Source organism: Neolamprologus brichardi, chromosome 17 (genome assembly GCF_056152115.1).
Source record: "Neolamprologus brichardi isolate AB-2024 chromosome 17, ASM5615211v1, whole genome shotgun sequence".
In the NCBI taxonomy this organism is placed as follows: domain Eukaryota; kingdom Metazoa; phylum Chordata; class Actinopteri; order Cichliformes; family Cichlidae; genus Neolamprologus; species Neolamprologus brichardi.
Window position 1 is genome coordinate 22,940,976 of NC_142120.1, and position 15,561 is coordinate 22,956,536.

Below are 15,561 nucleotides of genomic sequence, written 5' to 3' on the forward strand. Positions count from 1 at the left end.
ACTGTGTAACACCTTTAACCTCTGGGCAATCACAAGGTGACTGTACAGGTTGCCTGGTAGGAAGCAACCTGTCTTGAAACGGTCGTATTTCAACTCGGACTGACTGCAATCACTCTCAAAAAAATTGGAGAAGATTGACAAATAAGATCTTGATAATGTATAAATGCAGACAGATTGCCAATATACTGAAGTCTGAGTCAGTCTGCACTGATAATTGCAATTCGTCTACAATCCATCACTTTTTAATAAGGACCTCAACTCAATTGGTTGCCAGCTGATTATAATCTGATTATATTCCTACATAAAAGCAAGCTTGTGTGCACAGGTAAACTGCTGTGTTATTTGTGTTATTTTTAAATCTATGAGATGAATGTGTGTTTGTTTTATTTTCTGTGTTTGTTGATTGCAACAGATTTGTAATTTAAGCAAATTGATCCCAGTTAATTGCCGTATTATCACAGACAGATTGCATGTTATTGCCAACTTGACCCCATGTAATTGTAAACTGGTAGCAGACTGACTCCATCTTTTTGTTGTTTTAATGCTGTGTTGACACTTTGAAGCCAGCTGACTGAATGGTTGCAGACCTGGTCCCTTTTTTCCAAAGCAAATTTCCAAAGCAAATTCAAAAATTATTTCAGAGGCAAGGCAAGTTCATTGCACACTTTTGCAGTAATTAAGGTTGTGCCATGGTTTGTTTTCCTTAGTGTGACTGTAGCATTAAGCAGGTAGCAGATCTAGATGAAGACGATACTTGTGAGCATGACATTGTCTTGCTTTGATGGGTCGACTTATTTTGAAGTTCTGCTTTGTTGGGTTCGACCGATGCTTGGGTTCGGTACTGGCGTTATATGCAAAAGTGATTTGTGTGAATCTATCTTACTGAAGATAGACCCTAACCCTAACCCTTTTATTATTGCGTAGATATATGACAGAATAGGAACCTCAATAAGATTTCAGTTAGGCAAAAATGTCTAAAAACTAGAACCCATCATTTTATCTGGGACTAAATCCAAAACAAAATGACTTGGTGCTTTTATGCAATTCAGTAAGTGACTGGAATAATTAATGTACCGTTTAGTTGGAGATTATCTATCGGAATTTCAGGAGCAGGACCACGCCTCCAAACATGCTCCTTCCGGTTGTCATCTATATAGGTTCCCCCAATTCTGCAAGCTGATCATTCTCGTTTACGTGCCCCGCCCTCCTCCCTCCCTTCTTGTTCTCAATTCTTTAACTTCTTCATTTCTATTTAGTGCATGGGCATCTGCCAGGCCTGGGAGTCATCGCCAGTCCCCTTCGAGGCCTTCCCCAAACCGCAGCTCAATTCATGTCAAAGCATTCACTTTTACCCACTAAAACACTGTCAAACCTAAAATGAGGACGTGGGCCCAGCTAGTGAAATATTTTATTGTTGCCATGGTGCATCATAAAAAAAAAACCTAATACTGAAACAGGCAATTATATTTGCTCATTCATCATAACCTGGAAATTTTGTTCACGCCAAAAAATGAAATGTGAGATCTAGTCTAGAATAAAATAGAATCCAACCTGTGGCCCTTTGCTGCATGTTTTCCCCTCTCTCTCTCCTGCCGCTTTCCTGTCACTCTTCACTGCTTCTATCAAAAAAGGCCCAAAAAAGAAATAATATTTCTAATTTTTGTCAGTAAAAATGAAGTGATTATTGATAACATTTAAATACATTTTAAGAAAGATGTTTGGTGTTTTACGGCATCAAATATCTTAATATTTTAAGCATTGTGGCAGTTCACAAATTTGATCTAAAACAGACCATTTATTTCCACTTAAAGTCTGGATATATTTTAGTAAAGGCTTTTACTCAGCAGGACATGACTTAAAACTGAATAACTTCTCATGTTAATACTAACCACAAAACCATAATAATAATAATAATAATAATAACAAGAAATGTATACAGGAAATGCTTTAAATAGAATATTCTACCTGCCCATGACTCTTAACTGTGGAACTAAAGTCTGAACCTTCAGCCTCTGGGGCGCAAATAGGCACAAACACTGAAAACCTGCAGTTCCTCTCATTTCTAGCAGAGGCTGAAATCACAGTATTCTAACATGGTGAGCGAAAGCTCCAGGCGATCCAGGAGAGAAGAACAACTGCTGCCTAGGCAAAAACCCTTAGCGATCCCTTATGTGTCAGGAGTATTGGAACAGTCGACACGCATTTTACTGTGATGGCACAACACAGAAGAACTACCTCATCAAGCAGGACTTCACAGTCTGTTTACGCCTACAGGCCAGTGGACACTGTTTCAATGATGAGGATGAACACATCCTGGACAGGGAGGAATGCTGGTGTGAGCGGGGAGTCAAGGAGGCCATTTACATGAAAAGGGAAAGACCATCTCTGAATTGAAGAGGGGGCCTAAGGGTACACCTGTCACCATCTTACAATACTGTGATTGGTACTGATGGCCATTGATCAGTTGTCATTGATCAAAGGTCTTTGATCAATGACAACTGATCAATGGCCATGACAGTTTGGATATTTATCATCAAGAAACTACGCTACATCCACAAGAACAGAATCAACTTTTTAGACTCCCATGTTAAAACTTTACAGCAGAAACAAACATGTTTACAGCCTTATACACAAACTGTTTTCATCTCTATAGGTGATTTCCCCTTCATAACAACTGTATTAAACTTTTTTTTTTTTTTTTTTTACAGAATAATCACATATTGAAGAAGATTTTAGCAGCTTAAGTGGGGCACATATCAGGAGTCAGAGACAAATATGAAACTGTTAGGGGTGAAATTTTAAATGTTGTTATAACCCACATGTTTAAATTGTAATATGGCTTAAAATTTCTATTATTAGGGGTGTGGCCTCTTTGATTGTCAGGTATATGGAAAGATAGGAAGGTGTAGCAGCTAGCTGTCTGCTAGGCTTCACCTCAGCTAATTGGAGTCCTTGAACTGAACCTCTCGTGTTTGTTCTGCTGGAGCTTTTTGGGTTTAATAAGCAATTTACAAACGAACTGAAAACAAACCACATAGCAGGGGGAGATGCTACATTAAGGGGTAAAAACCTGCATCGGTCAAAGCCCAACATGAGCTAATGATGTGAATGAAGGAGGGGTCAGAAATCATCACAAGGACTTGACATGTTTGTATTTTATAGGAGCAAGACTGCTTTAAAGAAACGGAAGCTAACAAGGTAACGACGACTGCATGCAGCTTTCAGCCTGTGGGCTTCATCTTTCTCTGTGTGTGTGTGTGCGTGTGTTCACCACTAATACCATCCTTCAGCCAGAAAACAGTTTTATCCAGCAGTCTCCTGAGAAATTGAACCAACATTAACTGTGTACTCAGAGGGATTTCCGACTTTTGTGGGTGTTTAAAGGTTTGTTAATAAATTATTTCAGGATAAAATATTTATTGAAATTGCTCATGCTTTACCTTAGTGATGAACCCATTAATGCATTGCAAAACCTTCGACCTTTAGGTGGCAACAGATACACTTTTGCTCCATCTTATTATTACTATGGAGTAAGTGTTCCCTGTGTAGTGTAGTGACTATGTGTTAATTACCTGTTTATGCTGGTTACCTATAACAGTGTTTTAAGAACCAATGCAAAGTTTTTGGTGATCAACAAATGTAAAAGAAGTCTAAAGCCTGACGTTTCTGATACTGTCCAACTTTCTTCAAACTGCCATCTATCCACCTATCTTCTTAACCACCTTCCTAGTACCTATCTACCTATCTACCTAATTACCTCCCTACCTGTCTTCCTGCCTTACTATATGCCTACCTTCCTGACTCCCTTCCTACCTTCCTTTCTACCTACCTATGTTACCCTTTCCCTACCCAAATCCCTGTTATTCCCTTACTGCCTACCTAAGTCACTCCTTAATTACATATATCTGCCTGCCTACCTACCTTTGTATCTTCATTATCTTTCTACCTTCCCTTCCTACCTCCACGTATACCTCTCTACGTTTCTTCTCCTCTTCCTATCTACCTACCTGCCTTCTTCCGTCCCATCTTGCCTAACTGTCCTCTTGGCTATGTCCTTCCTACTTTCTACCTGCCTACCTATTTATGTTCCTACCTATTTATCTTTCTTTCTACCTACTTACCTGCCTACCTGTGAGCTGGTGCTGTATAGACATAGGCCCATCTATCTTTCATTCAGGGCAATAGGATTGTATTACAGCAGCTTGTTTTTTATTTTTCTTGACTAATTTATTTAAACTTACTTAATTTAAAATTTTCCAGTTTAAAAAACTGACATTAGCAAGCTAGCTGGAGCTTAGCTACTCTGAATCAGGCGCTGGTTATTCTCTTGTGATAGCTGAAAAGATGACACAGGGCAAGCTGGCCAGTGAGGCGCATGGATAAATGAGCTGACAGCATCAAGGCTTCTACACTGCTGCAGTGTGAGCTAAAGAAATGTTGGTGAGGTGAACTGAATATACAAGCCTGAGGGTTTCATAGAACCAGCTGCAGGTTGTTTGGGGTGAACAGATCTTCAGGTCCAACATTAGAGCTCATTAAAGGTTTTGTGCAGCAAACGTCTGCCCGTAGGACTTGGAGCTTTCGTTATCGGTGAGATTAAAAGCGAAATGTAAAGATGGTGGTGGGTGTCAGCCATTTGATAGTGGTTTTTTTTGTGCTTTCAGCCCTGTGCAGCTGGACGACTTTGAGGCCTTCTTCAAAGACATGAGCAAGGACTCAGCCTACAAGTTCTCCTTGCAGTTCGAGGTACAGCTTTAATCACGTCTTCTGAGACCAACAGGCCTGACATTTGTCCTGAGAAGCAGAGGGAAGCATCTGAAACCCTCTGTGTTTTTTATATCATTTAACTTTGGTTCTGGTGATGTTTCTGTAGCAAAAACCGAAAGAGGAAGTGAATAAATGCGGGTGGCTGTAGCTCAGGTGGGAGAGCAGGTCAGCCACTAATCAGAAGGTCGGTGGTTCGATCCCAGGCTGCATCCTAGCTGCATGCCAAATATCCTTGGGCAAGATACTAACCCCATGTTTGCCTACTGGTGGTGGTCAGAGGGCCCGGTGGCGCCTGTGTCCGGCAGCCTCGCCTCTGTCAGTGCGCCCCAGGGCAGCTGTGGCTACAACGTAGCTTGCCATCACCAGTGTGTGAATGTGAGTGTGAATGGGTGAATGACTGAATGTAGTGTAAAGCGCTTTGGGGTCCTTAAGGACTAGAAAAGTGCTATACAAATGCAGGCCATTTACCATAAATGTCCCAAAATGACCTTGAGAAGCTTCTAGGCTAGTGAGTGATAAAGTCTGCAGGTCAATTTAGATCAGCAGGAGTGAATGCTGCTCTAATACATCACCTGACGTTAGCAAGTGAGCAGGATCTTACATGTTTCATCAGTTCACATATAACATTTAAATGTTTACAATTTAAATGAAATATGTCTTTTAGTTATATATTTATTCAGATGCATGGGTGTGCCTTTCAAGGGTGTTGGGCGACACTTCCCCTTACTTGGGAAAACAGCGAGATGCTTAATTATCATGTGGCGCCTGATTTTGTGTTTTTCTTTACATAAATAAATACGGTCTAAACTGAAGCACAAAAAACTAAAACTCAGTAGAAATGAAGGCAATCAATTTTTTTAAAATGTTCCTCTAGCACTCAAACTGCAGTGAGGCTTAAACCTTTTTCTGCACGCTATAGTGGGTGTGTCATCTGATTTTTAGAGTGCTTTAATCCACAGCCGTTCACGAGTAACAATCAAAACATGTCCTGTTAGAGCAGATTCGTGCTGGTAGGTAGCATGGCAACAGTGGTGGCTGCAGACGTGCTCGCAAAAGCATGGGATGGGTTTTCCTGTCGTATGGACACGTGCCACTCATTTGGAGGGAGACACATGCAGACATTATATAAAGTTTTCTATGTAAAACTTTATATTCATCCAGGTATTTTAAATTTTGAATTCCTTAAAAAATACAGCGTTTTAAAATCTGATTAACTTTTGATACACCCAGTATTATACATTTACTCAAAGTGGATCCATTCCCCTTATTTCCACCTGCATTTTTTTACTGTTGTCTGTTCAAGCAGCTATGCATGATTCACACTTCAGAATAATCCTTCTTTATCTGATGCCAAGCTTCAGTTCATTTGCTCTTTGAAACAACCCGTTGTAGCTCCTCTTCATTTAAACCAGCTTTCTTGTAACACTCACAAACAGAAAAAAATCAAATCACTTGTTTTGAACTTGAACAGGAGGTGGGTGGGGCTTCTGTCTACCCTCTGTTACATCATACAGTTCCAAGAGTAGGAAAAACTGTGATAAACGCTGTTTAGAGAAGGCTGCAGGGATTTGTGTACATGCACTGAGCTGATTATTAGACACTCTGGTCATTTTTAATATGAACATCCAGCACAGGAGCAGGAAATGAGGAGAAGACCCCTGGGTCCATTTTACATCTCACATAACCTCGGAGCTTTTTAACCCTTTAAAGCCGGTCGGAGCGGGCACGCTCCGTTTTGCGTAACTATTTTTAAATCCCGGTAGCACTGCAACCACATAAGCTAGCACAATAATTTTTTTTGCATATGAAACCGGAGGAGTTGTACTTACATCTTATGCCATCAGCTTGTCCTAGGTCACGGTTTCCTTCCACATATAGCTTTGCAAACATTGCATAAAAAGCACTTGCAGCAACAAAAACATAATATTCCAGAAACACGCTTTGCCGATCCGAATCAGCTGTTCGTAACACTTCCCATGTCCATCAGCGCGAACTATCACATATCCGCCATGACCTGCCCGAATCCGGAAGTGACGTCATTTTCGCAGAAATTTAGTTTTTTACCATCAGGGCCTTGTAATGCTATACTGGTGTTTTTAAAAGTTATGTTTGACTTTATGACTTTCTCTGTCGTTTCTGGGATGCTTAGAAGTCAAATTGCAGTGCTGGAAATAGTTTATTTTGATGCATATGCTGGTTTTTTGCAAATTTGCATTATAATACTTATTTTCGTTTTTCCTGCAGTATATAAAAATTGGTGAATTTCAAAAATAAAACTATGAAGACGCTCGAAATAAATTTCCTGTGGTGGGAAACTGTTTTGTGCAACTTTTTTGTATTTACAGTTTTGAGGGATAAGCCTCTTAAATTTCTCTAACTAGAAATATATGTTAAAAAAAAAAAAAAACGATTTTAAATTTTTTTTGTAGTTTATTGCACTTTTTTGCAATTTATGTAATTACTATGCACTTAATGCATACATATTATTCAAATCTGGGCTATTATTGTTGTATTGATGTATAGCAACTTGAAATGCTCCCAAAAATGGCACTACAGCATGTAAAAATATAATATAAGCTCTGGCGGACTTGGTTCTATGGTAGGTCTTAAAGGGTTAAGAGCATTTTAATTTTAAAATCTGACTCAGATTTAAATGATCCTCATCCTTCATTTTAGTACTGATGTTTTTTTTTTCCAGGATCTAAAGAGCATCGGTTTGGATCTTTCCCATGATGCTGCTGACCTTCCCATCAACAGGCCCAAGAACAGATACACCAACATCCTCCCCTGTGAGTCTGCACTAACATGTATATATCTAGATTTATTAAAAAAAAAAATACACAAGATCATCAGAACAAAGAGGAAGGTGGGGCCGGACTGAAAGCAACCCGCTGATCATGGGGAAACCATAAAATCAACCGTGAGCCTCCACTTTTACTGATTTATTGCCCAGAGAAAATTTACTTTCATTAGACGGTTTGTAATAAATGTGTAAAATGGAGCTTTTTCTCTGACTGAAAAATCCAGCTCGTCAGAGTTGTATTCTGAAACCAGCGCACACCACTACAGTGAAGATGCCATTATTAAGTGCCTTTATAGAAATGGAGAGCTTTCATTTTTTCTGATTCTAAAGTCACGTGAGCGTTTGTGCTCGTGTTCCTCGGAGTACGAGGGCAAGTTTTACTGTTTGGTGACGACCTGTAGTTTATCTTGGGACTAACGAGAGAAAATCTGCTCTAAGATGACTTCAGTCGGGTGAAGCTGATCTCGATGCACAATGATGAAGGTTCAGACTACATCAACGCCAATTACATACCCGTGAGTACATCCACAACACAAACGTGAGGAATTAGTATCCATTTGTTTTTCATCTCTTTTATAGTCCATGTTTTGCATGAATTACTTTTTTCTTCTGTAAAGCTGTGCTTGTGTTTGAATTCCAGGGCTATAGACACAATAAAGAGTACATCGCCACGCAGGGTCCGCTGCCTGAGACCCGCAATGACTTCTGGAAGATGGTTTTGCAGCAAAAATCCCCGATCATCGTCATGCTCACACAGTGCAGCGAACGGCGCCGGGTGAGACTTTAGGTTTAATCAGTTTAACTCTTTGTAAGTGGAAAATCTGGAGGTTTCAAGCCGCTTTAAATTTTATACTTAAATCCAAAAAATAACAGACACGTAAAAATAGACAGACACGTAAAGATGATTCATTAGAATAAGTATTAAAAGATTGATTAATAAATAATGTTTTGAAGAAAATTTGTAGTAGCAAATACTTCCTAAAAATGGTTTTTGAAGGATTCTGCTTTTTTGGTATTTATTGGTGTTTTATTCAGACTGAGCACAAGTAATGTGATTAACACAATCAACAGACAGTCACATTACACATATCCACCTACGGTTCAGCACAGTATCACCATCTTCACTTTTCATCAGATCAGAAAATGATTCTTTTTTAATTAGAAGAATAAAAACAAATAAGATGTTGGGTTTTTTATTTGCATAATGAAGTTTTTAATGTCATATTTCTAAATTTGTATAAATAAGGGGAAAATACATACACACAAATATTTTGTGTTTGGGGGGGAATCTGAAGACGAAAATTTCTTTAAAAAAAATTAGTGTGGGAGTAAAATGACAGAGGTTGCGCAATTCTGCCCTCTGGTGGTCATTGTTAACTGTGGCCGTAATTTTCTTCATGTTTTCAGGTGAAGTGTGATCATTACTGGCCCTTCAATGAGGACCCTGTGATGTACGGTGAGGTCAGTGTAGAGTTGCTATCTGAAAGCGAGTCTCCAGAGTGGATCATCAGGAAGTTCAGACTTGGATATGTGAGTTTCTTTGACTTCCAAACGGCTACTGACAAAAGCGTCCAGTTAGTGCATTTATCGAACGTGAACTGTTACTGCCACCTGCAGGCTGATGAGAGTCAGGACGTCCTCCACCTGAACTACACCTCGTGGCCGGATCACGGCGTCCCCACGGTAAATGCCATCGAGAGCATCCTGCAGTTCGTCCATATTGTCCGCCAGCAGGCCAACAGGACCAAAGACCCTATCATCGTCCACTGCAGGTAAGGCCACTCCTTAAAAACATCTGCAGATATTTTATCTTGCTGTGACTCATCTGCTAGCGTCCTCTGGTGGATACATGGAAAATCTAAAATAAATCACCATTATTGAAACTTTTCGTCATTCCTGCTCATTAAATGAAATAAAATGAAACGGCGTACCCAGTGGTGGTGCAGTCTGATTATTTAAACAGAGAAGCAATGCGCAAATGTCTTCAAAATAAAACATTAGTGCACAATATATGTCACTATTAATGGTTCTACAAACATGGGCTGGATTTTCTGGATGGTTGCAAAGATTCTAGGATCCTCGATGGAATTGGATCAAGTAAAAAACCGAACACAGGTCCTAGCGCCTGTAACCAGTAAGCGCAAGAATTAGTGATGTGGCAAAAAAATTGGGGTTATTTAAAAGGAAGAAAATGGTGGTTTGTGGGAATGTGTGAATCATTGAAGAGGTTCTTTCTGTTGCCCTTCCCTGATCTCAGTGTTTCTAACTTCAGGACCAGTAATCTGTGGAGCTGTGTAGCCATCTTAACACTAGAACCACGGACTGGATCATTTAGACTCCCTGGTATTTTAAAAATTGTGTAAATCTGTCACATTCAAACTCCATCATCTTGTATTTCATGGGTTTTCCTAAAACCCTCAATCCACCAACTTCCTTAGATGTCACTTAAAACTTTTAGAGCCGTGGAGCGTTTCTTTGGTAGAAATACTTGGAACCATGTGGACTCTGACAGATGGGTATGTGCTCGACAGATGTTTAATGGTTTTCTATTGTAACTGAGACATAAAAAGTCCCCCTCTTGGTATTTTCTGGTAGCCAATGAGGTCCATTTTTTTCATATTGCTTCTGTATTAGAACCAGAACTGAGTCCGTTCTCCGTTAGTGGAAACTGACCCACCTGCCATTAACGTCCCAGTTTGCGTTCAGGTTTTATGAGCGGTTGGGTAGATGTCCTCATTCTTTCTTGGAGGGAATCTATTTATCCGAGTTTGATTTCTGCAGGTTTGATTTTCTCAGAGCAGGAAGGCGACTCGTTTCCTGACAGTCGGAGCCATAAAAATGCAATTAGAGAGATGATCTAATGGCCATTATGATGTCCATTAGTGGACTAGCGACAGCAGCGATTCGGTTTCTAATGATGCCGCCTGTCTGTGTCAGTGCTGGAGTCGGCAGGACTGGGACCTTCATCGCTCTGGATCGCCTGATGCAGCACATCAGAGAGCACGAGTACGTGGACATCCTGGGTATGGTGTCGGAAATGCGATCGCATCGCCTGTCGATGGTTCAGACTGAGGTCAGACACTGGCACATCACACCAACACATACATGTATAAATAAGACAGTTACTTGAAGAAGTCATTAAGTGTCCACACTTTAGAAACCGTCAACTGGATTGTGCCAACGTGTCCTCAATGACCTGAATTTGTGATCGTGAGTATCAAAGAGTGGACGATTAGTTCAAACGTGTTTGTTGTCTGCAGGAGCAGTACGTGTTCATCCATCAGTGCGTCATGCTAATGTGGCAGAAGAAAAAGCAGCAGTCCATCACCTCGGACGTCATCTACGAGAATGCCAGCAAGACATAATGAGGACACCTCCAGACGTGAGTCCAACCCGAAGTATCAGGGCTCGTCCCGATTCGCGACATGCTTTATGGTTATTCACGGTATAGAAAATGATTTAGAGCATCCATCCATCCTCATCTTTGTCGCGGGGGCTAGACCCTTTTCCAGCTATCCTAGGGCGAGAGGCGGGGTTTACCCTGGACAGGTCGCATGTCTTTGGACTGTGGGTGGAAGCTGGGGTACCCGGAGAGAACCCTGCTAATCTTCATTGCTACCAATGATGATTAGCAACAACTTTCTAGAGGAAGTGGTTAAATATCTTGGACTAGTTTCAGTGAACCCTGTCAAGCCAACCCTAAAGTCTGTTATGAAGAAAAGTTTTTTTTAAGTGTATAAATATAAATGCCATGGTCTGATAGCTGTCTACCTCAGAAACTAATCTGTGATAAAAAAAAAAAAGTTTGACCTTAAATTTAAATTGAATTTACCTCTGCATCCATCATCTTCTTGTTGATTCCCCCTTTGTGCTTAAACCCTTCTGCTTGTCTTGCAGGCTGTGAACACACCCCAACCTCCTGTGCTTCAGGCATCCATTCTCTGCAGAAGAAGACTCGCTTCATCATCAGTATCAAAAACAAAAAAAAACACAACATAGAACATCTGGGCGAGAGAAAACTATTATCAGTCTCTTTCTTTGAATTGGTGTTAAAGCATGGGATGGAGTTTTGCCTTAAGGAGCCTTCACTGACTGACCAACATGTTCAACCACAGCCCTGCCCTCTGAACTGGACTGACTCACACCAACGTGGGCTCGGAGGAGCGTTGACAAGCTGCGTCTGTTGAGGCAACGAGTCGGTGGAACGGAGTCAGTGGTTTTTCATTTTTATTTATGTTTTTAATCTCAGGAGTCGCTGTAAAACCAGCAAGCACACTGGCCTCTTTCTCCCCTTCAAACCTTTGTTTTAGGTTCAGGTTTTGTTTTGCCCGTCGTCTTGCACGGTGCAGCTTTCCTGGCTTTTTGGGGCGTAGGAGTCGGCGGCGGTAGATTTCATCGTTACGCACTGCCACACCTACCGCACACGTCGATAATTAAAAACCCCAATGGCTCGAGCTCGCTGTTTAACTGCCAGGACTGCTACACAGGAAGAACCCAGCAAACATTCACTAAAGAGCGAACCCAAGATGAGCACAAATCGGATGTTTGGAGACACTTACATCATCTTTCCATCATGGCTGCATATGCCAAACTTCAGAAGTGAAAAATGAGGAACTTTTCAGATTTCTGCTCCAAATTACGGCAGAAAAATATCATCATCATAACACTATCCGAACTTTATCGTGATCAACCCTAGCGGTGTGAATGTTTGCTAGGTCTGTACAACAAGAGGGCACAAACGAGTCGAGGGGAACGCCGTCCCCACGGTTGCCATCCGTCGCCGCTTGGCGTGTTTGAGGCCAGTTTAGAAGCTAGAGACTGTGGTTGTAGAGCTGTAGTTTGTATTTGCACTGAGGCCTCTGAGCTACTGAACAAGAAGGGAAGCATTTTGCTGCTGCTTCCCACCGTGGGCGATCAGCACGCAGTCACCATGCTTGGAGCTGTAGATTAACGTTAGGACTACTGTAGAGCTTTGGACTGTCCGATCGGGCTGGCAGAGAAAAAGGACCGTATCCGACAGCATGGACATCGGAGACAGAATCTCTCAAGTTTCCCCGTTACTGGCCCGAAGTCACGGAAACATATCTGCTCAGCATATCAGCAGAGCTCTTCTGGGTCCCACATAAATAGATTTTTCACCGTCTAGAAGTGCAGTCAGTTATTACACAAGTACAAATTATACCTTTGAATCTGGACTAGAAAGTATAAAGACATAAGTTACAAAAATATCTGCATTTCAATGTCCCGATGCAGTCAGTGGTTTTCTTATATATGCCCACAGTGACTTCCTATAAAGAAGCACTACACCGATAAACGTTTAGCGTACATTTCACTGGACATCACGTGTGATCCAGCGTTTGTAGTGCAACAAAACAGAATGTACGCATCCTGTAAGTATCATTGAAAGTTTAAAAGAAACTTCCTTCACAACGGTTTGTTTTTTCGTTCATTTTGAACTCTAAGCTTTTCTATTTTAACTTTAATTACAGATTTTTTGTTGTGTTTTCAATGAGTAAAGCACCCCAAATTTAATCATTAACATTTTATGTAGTATTTCCTACCTTTTTACCATGTCACATACTACAGTCTAGTATGTATTAGACTAAAAGTATTTTAAACATGTGCGTTTCACTAAAATGCATTTTGTTGGGTTTTGTTTTTGCCACAGTTTAACATTTTGAAAGGATTTTTCGGGCATTATAAGAAAACCAGTGAGCACGGACATTTAATAAAAAACACCACAGTTCAGGTTTTTGCTGGTTTTGGGCCCCTGGTGTCGGTTTGCGAATGGCTGAGACCGACTCATCAAATTCGATCTGTACAGAAAAGTATTGAAGCATCAGTGTCTGCTAGTTAGATCAGATTCTATTCAGCGATTTAGTTTTCATTGTTCATCTTTCTACTGAGTATTTCACATGAAGGGCAGAAGAATATTCACATTTCCATCATTCCTCAATGATTGTAGAGAATGTCTACTGAGCAGATGAGTGGTCGACTTCAATGAACCCAAAGTTTTACACTCGATTCAGGACATACAGGGTGTCGTCAAAATAAGAGCTCAACTCTGGGGGACGGGGAGTATAATCATTTGGAATAGCTATGACTTTGGAATGAATCACAAAAGCTGGTTGAACAATCCAAATAAAAGATTTGGTAAAATGCTAAAAAATTTCATCAAGCTTATAAAATGTATAACCCAAACTCTGCACTTCCTACAGTCTACAATCAAAATGTATTTTAGAAAGTGTACTGCAACATACGTGGTGGGAAAAGTGGAGCACATTTCAGATGAATGAAATCAAAATTCAATTTGATTTCATACCGAACTGAATTTTAGTTTTTTTCCCATAATAATTACATTTTGGCACATCGAGCAAAGCTTTTAAATTGCTTTGCTAGTTATTCCCATAATGAATACTAAACCAGGTAACTCTCACTTAATGCTGAAGTACAGATTTTTATTTTGACGACACCTTGCATTAAGTTTGTGCAAATATTTCAGTAATTAATGAATGTTTAAAAAGGCCACTGGCCACTTGTGAAATGATTCATCTTTGTGGCCTTGTGCTTACCACACCTGAAGTCTTTACCTGTCAGCCGTCTCAGATCCTCGACGGTTGGGTACTTCGGTTCAGTCGCCGCTCGATCTGAAATAGTTTCCATGTCACTCTTAGATATCAGATGTACTGTACATACTACTACTACCGCTTAACTATTCTGTTTCTACTCGTCATTGCAAAGTTATTCTTGTGGAGATGTTGCTTTAGAAGTTTGTTTTTTAAAAGTTGTTGTAAATGTGAATCATCTTTCTCTGAGCTCGGAGCTGAATTCTCGCCGGCGCCGTTTCTTAAGCCTCAGCGTTTAGAAGCGTGATGTGGACGTGGAGGATGCATTTGGGGTCTGAGAAATGCACTTTGGTATGACTGTCAAAAAAAGATTTTTAAAAACTGACAGAACTTGCAGACAGTTTTGTGAAGCCCAGCACTGAAACTCTTCTACAGTTCTTTCTTGCTTAGTGTGTGTCCAGTCGAACTCGTACGTCATTAGTGCCATTATTGTGCATTGTGTCACTTACAGTTTGAAGGATGATCCCGAGCTCGGGTCGCCGTCACAGAGTTTTACTGTGTGTGTTGGAACAAAATAAAAATGTTGCAGTAAAAACAGTGTGTGCTTTACTTTTGTCACTTTTACGTCTGTCCCACAGCTAAAGCTGGGACCAAACTGGGTCATCAGCAGGACAAGGATCCAAGCACAGCAGCAAATCTCCAACAGACGGCTGCCGGAGAGCTCAGAGAGCTGTGCAACCTCAATGATGGGGTGGAATCACACTTTACGATTGTTTAAAAGAAAAATTCATAAAAACAAGACTAATAGTTCAATTCATCTTCAACGTTATCATGCATTTTCAAATTATTTAATCTCACGACAGAACAAAGTATAACTGTATGATCTTACATAATAATTTAGGATACCATCATGTTTGTTGGCATAATGGCGATATAATTTTTAAATACAATAGTTATGAATACATAGATTTACATAGCACCATGAATATAAAACAGTAGCTCTTTTGAACAACAGAGTCCTGAGTACTACTTGAAGGAAAAATAAAATCAGAAGGTCGCCAACTGAAACGACTTTGGTAAGCTACGAAACCGGACCGGTTGATGGATTGTCGAAGCATTACGGCTACCGTAGTCAGGAGCCTCGAGGACTCTGAGCAGTGTTGCCAACTTAGCGAGTTATATTTAGCGAGTTTTCAGACCCCCTAGCGATTTTTTTTAGAAAAAAAGTCGCTAAAAAAGACGTGAAAGCGCATATCGCTTTTACTCTCGACAAGCAGCGGGTGCTGTAACGCAGTCAGTTCTTTTACTCTTTTACTCTTATGCTGTTTTGTGGATCACAAGGTTTAAAACTACTTATAAACACACACACACACACAAAGTAACTCCACCAAAGTGCCTATTTCGGGCCACTTTTGCCGTCCAAGC

The 15,561-nt window shown here is 40.5% G+C and overlaps 1 protein-coding gene across 2 annotated transcripts in view; it reads left to right on the top strand.

Annotated features, from left to right (window-relative positions):
- Nucleotides 1-14,731, top strand: part of ptpro (protein tyrosine phosphatase receptor type O) — a 45,313-nt gene extending 30,582 nt beyond the window's left edge. Inside the window, exons 18-27 of one of the 2 annotated variants that reach the window (XM_006781065.3) lie at nt 3,163-3,198; nt 4,665-4,746; nt 7,466-7,556; nt 8,009-8,085; nt 8,211-8,345; nt 8,978-9,100; nt 9,188-9,342; nt 10,508-10,643; nt 10,831-10,952; nt 11,468-14,731. In XM_006781065.3, the coding sequence (XP_006781128.2) occupies nt 3,163-3,198; nt 4,665-4,746; nt 7,466-7,556; nt 8,009-8,085; nt 8,211-8,345; nt 8,978-9,100; nt 9,188-9,342; nt 10,508-10,643; nt 10,831-10,935 (940 nt within the window). In that variant the 3' untranslated portion in view covers nt 10,936-10,952; nt 11,468-14,731. The remainder of the gene's footprint in view (nt 1-3,162; nt 3,199-4,664; nt 4,747-7,465; nt 7,557-8,008; nt 8,086-8,210; nt 8,346-8,977; nt 9,101-9,187; nt 9,343-10,507; nt 10,644-10,830; nt 10,953-11,467) is intronic. The other variant, XM_006781066.3, reaches the window with a different exon arrangement.
- The last annotated feature ends 830 nt before the right edge of the window (nt 14,732-15,561 follow it).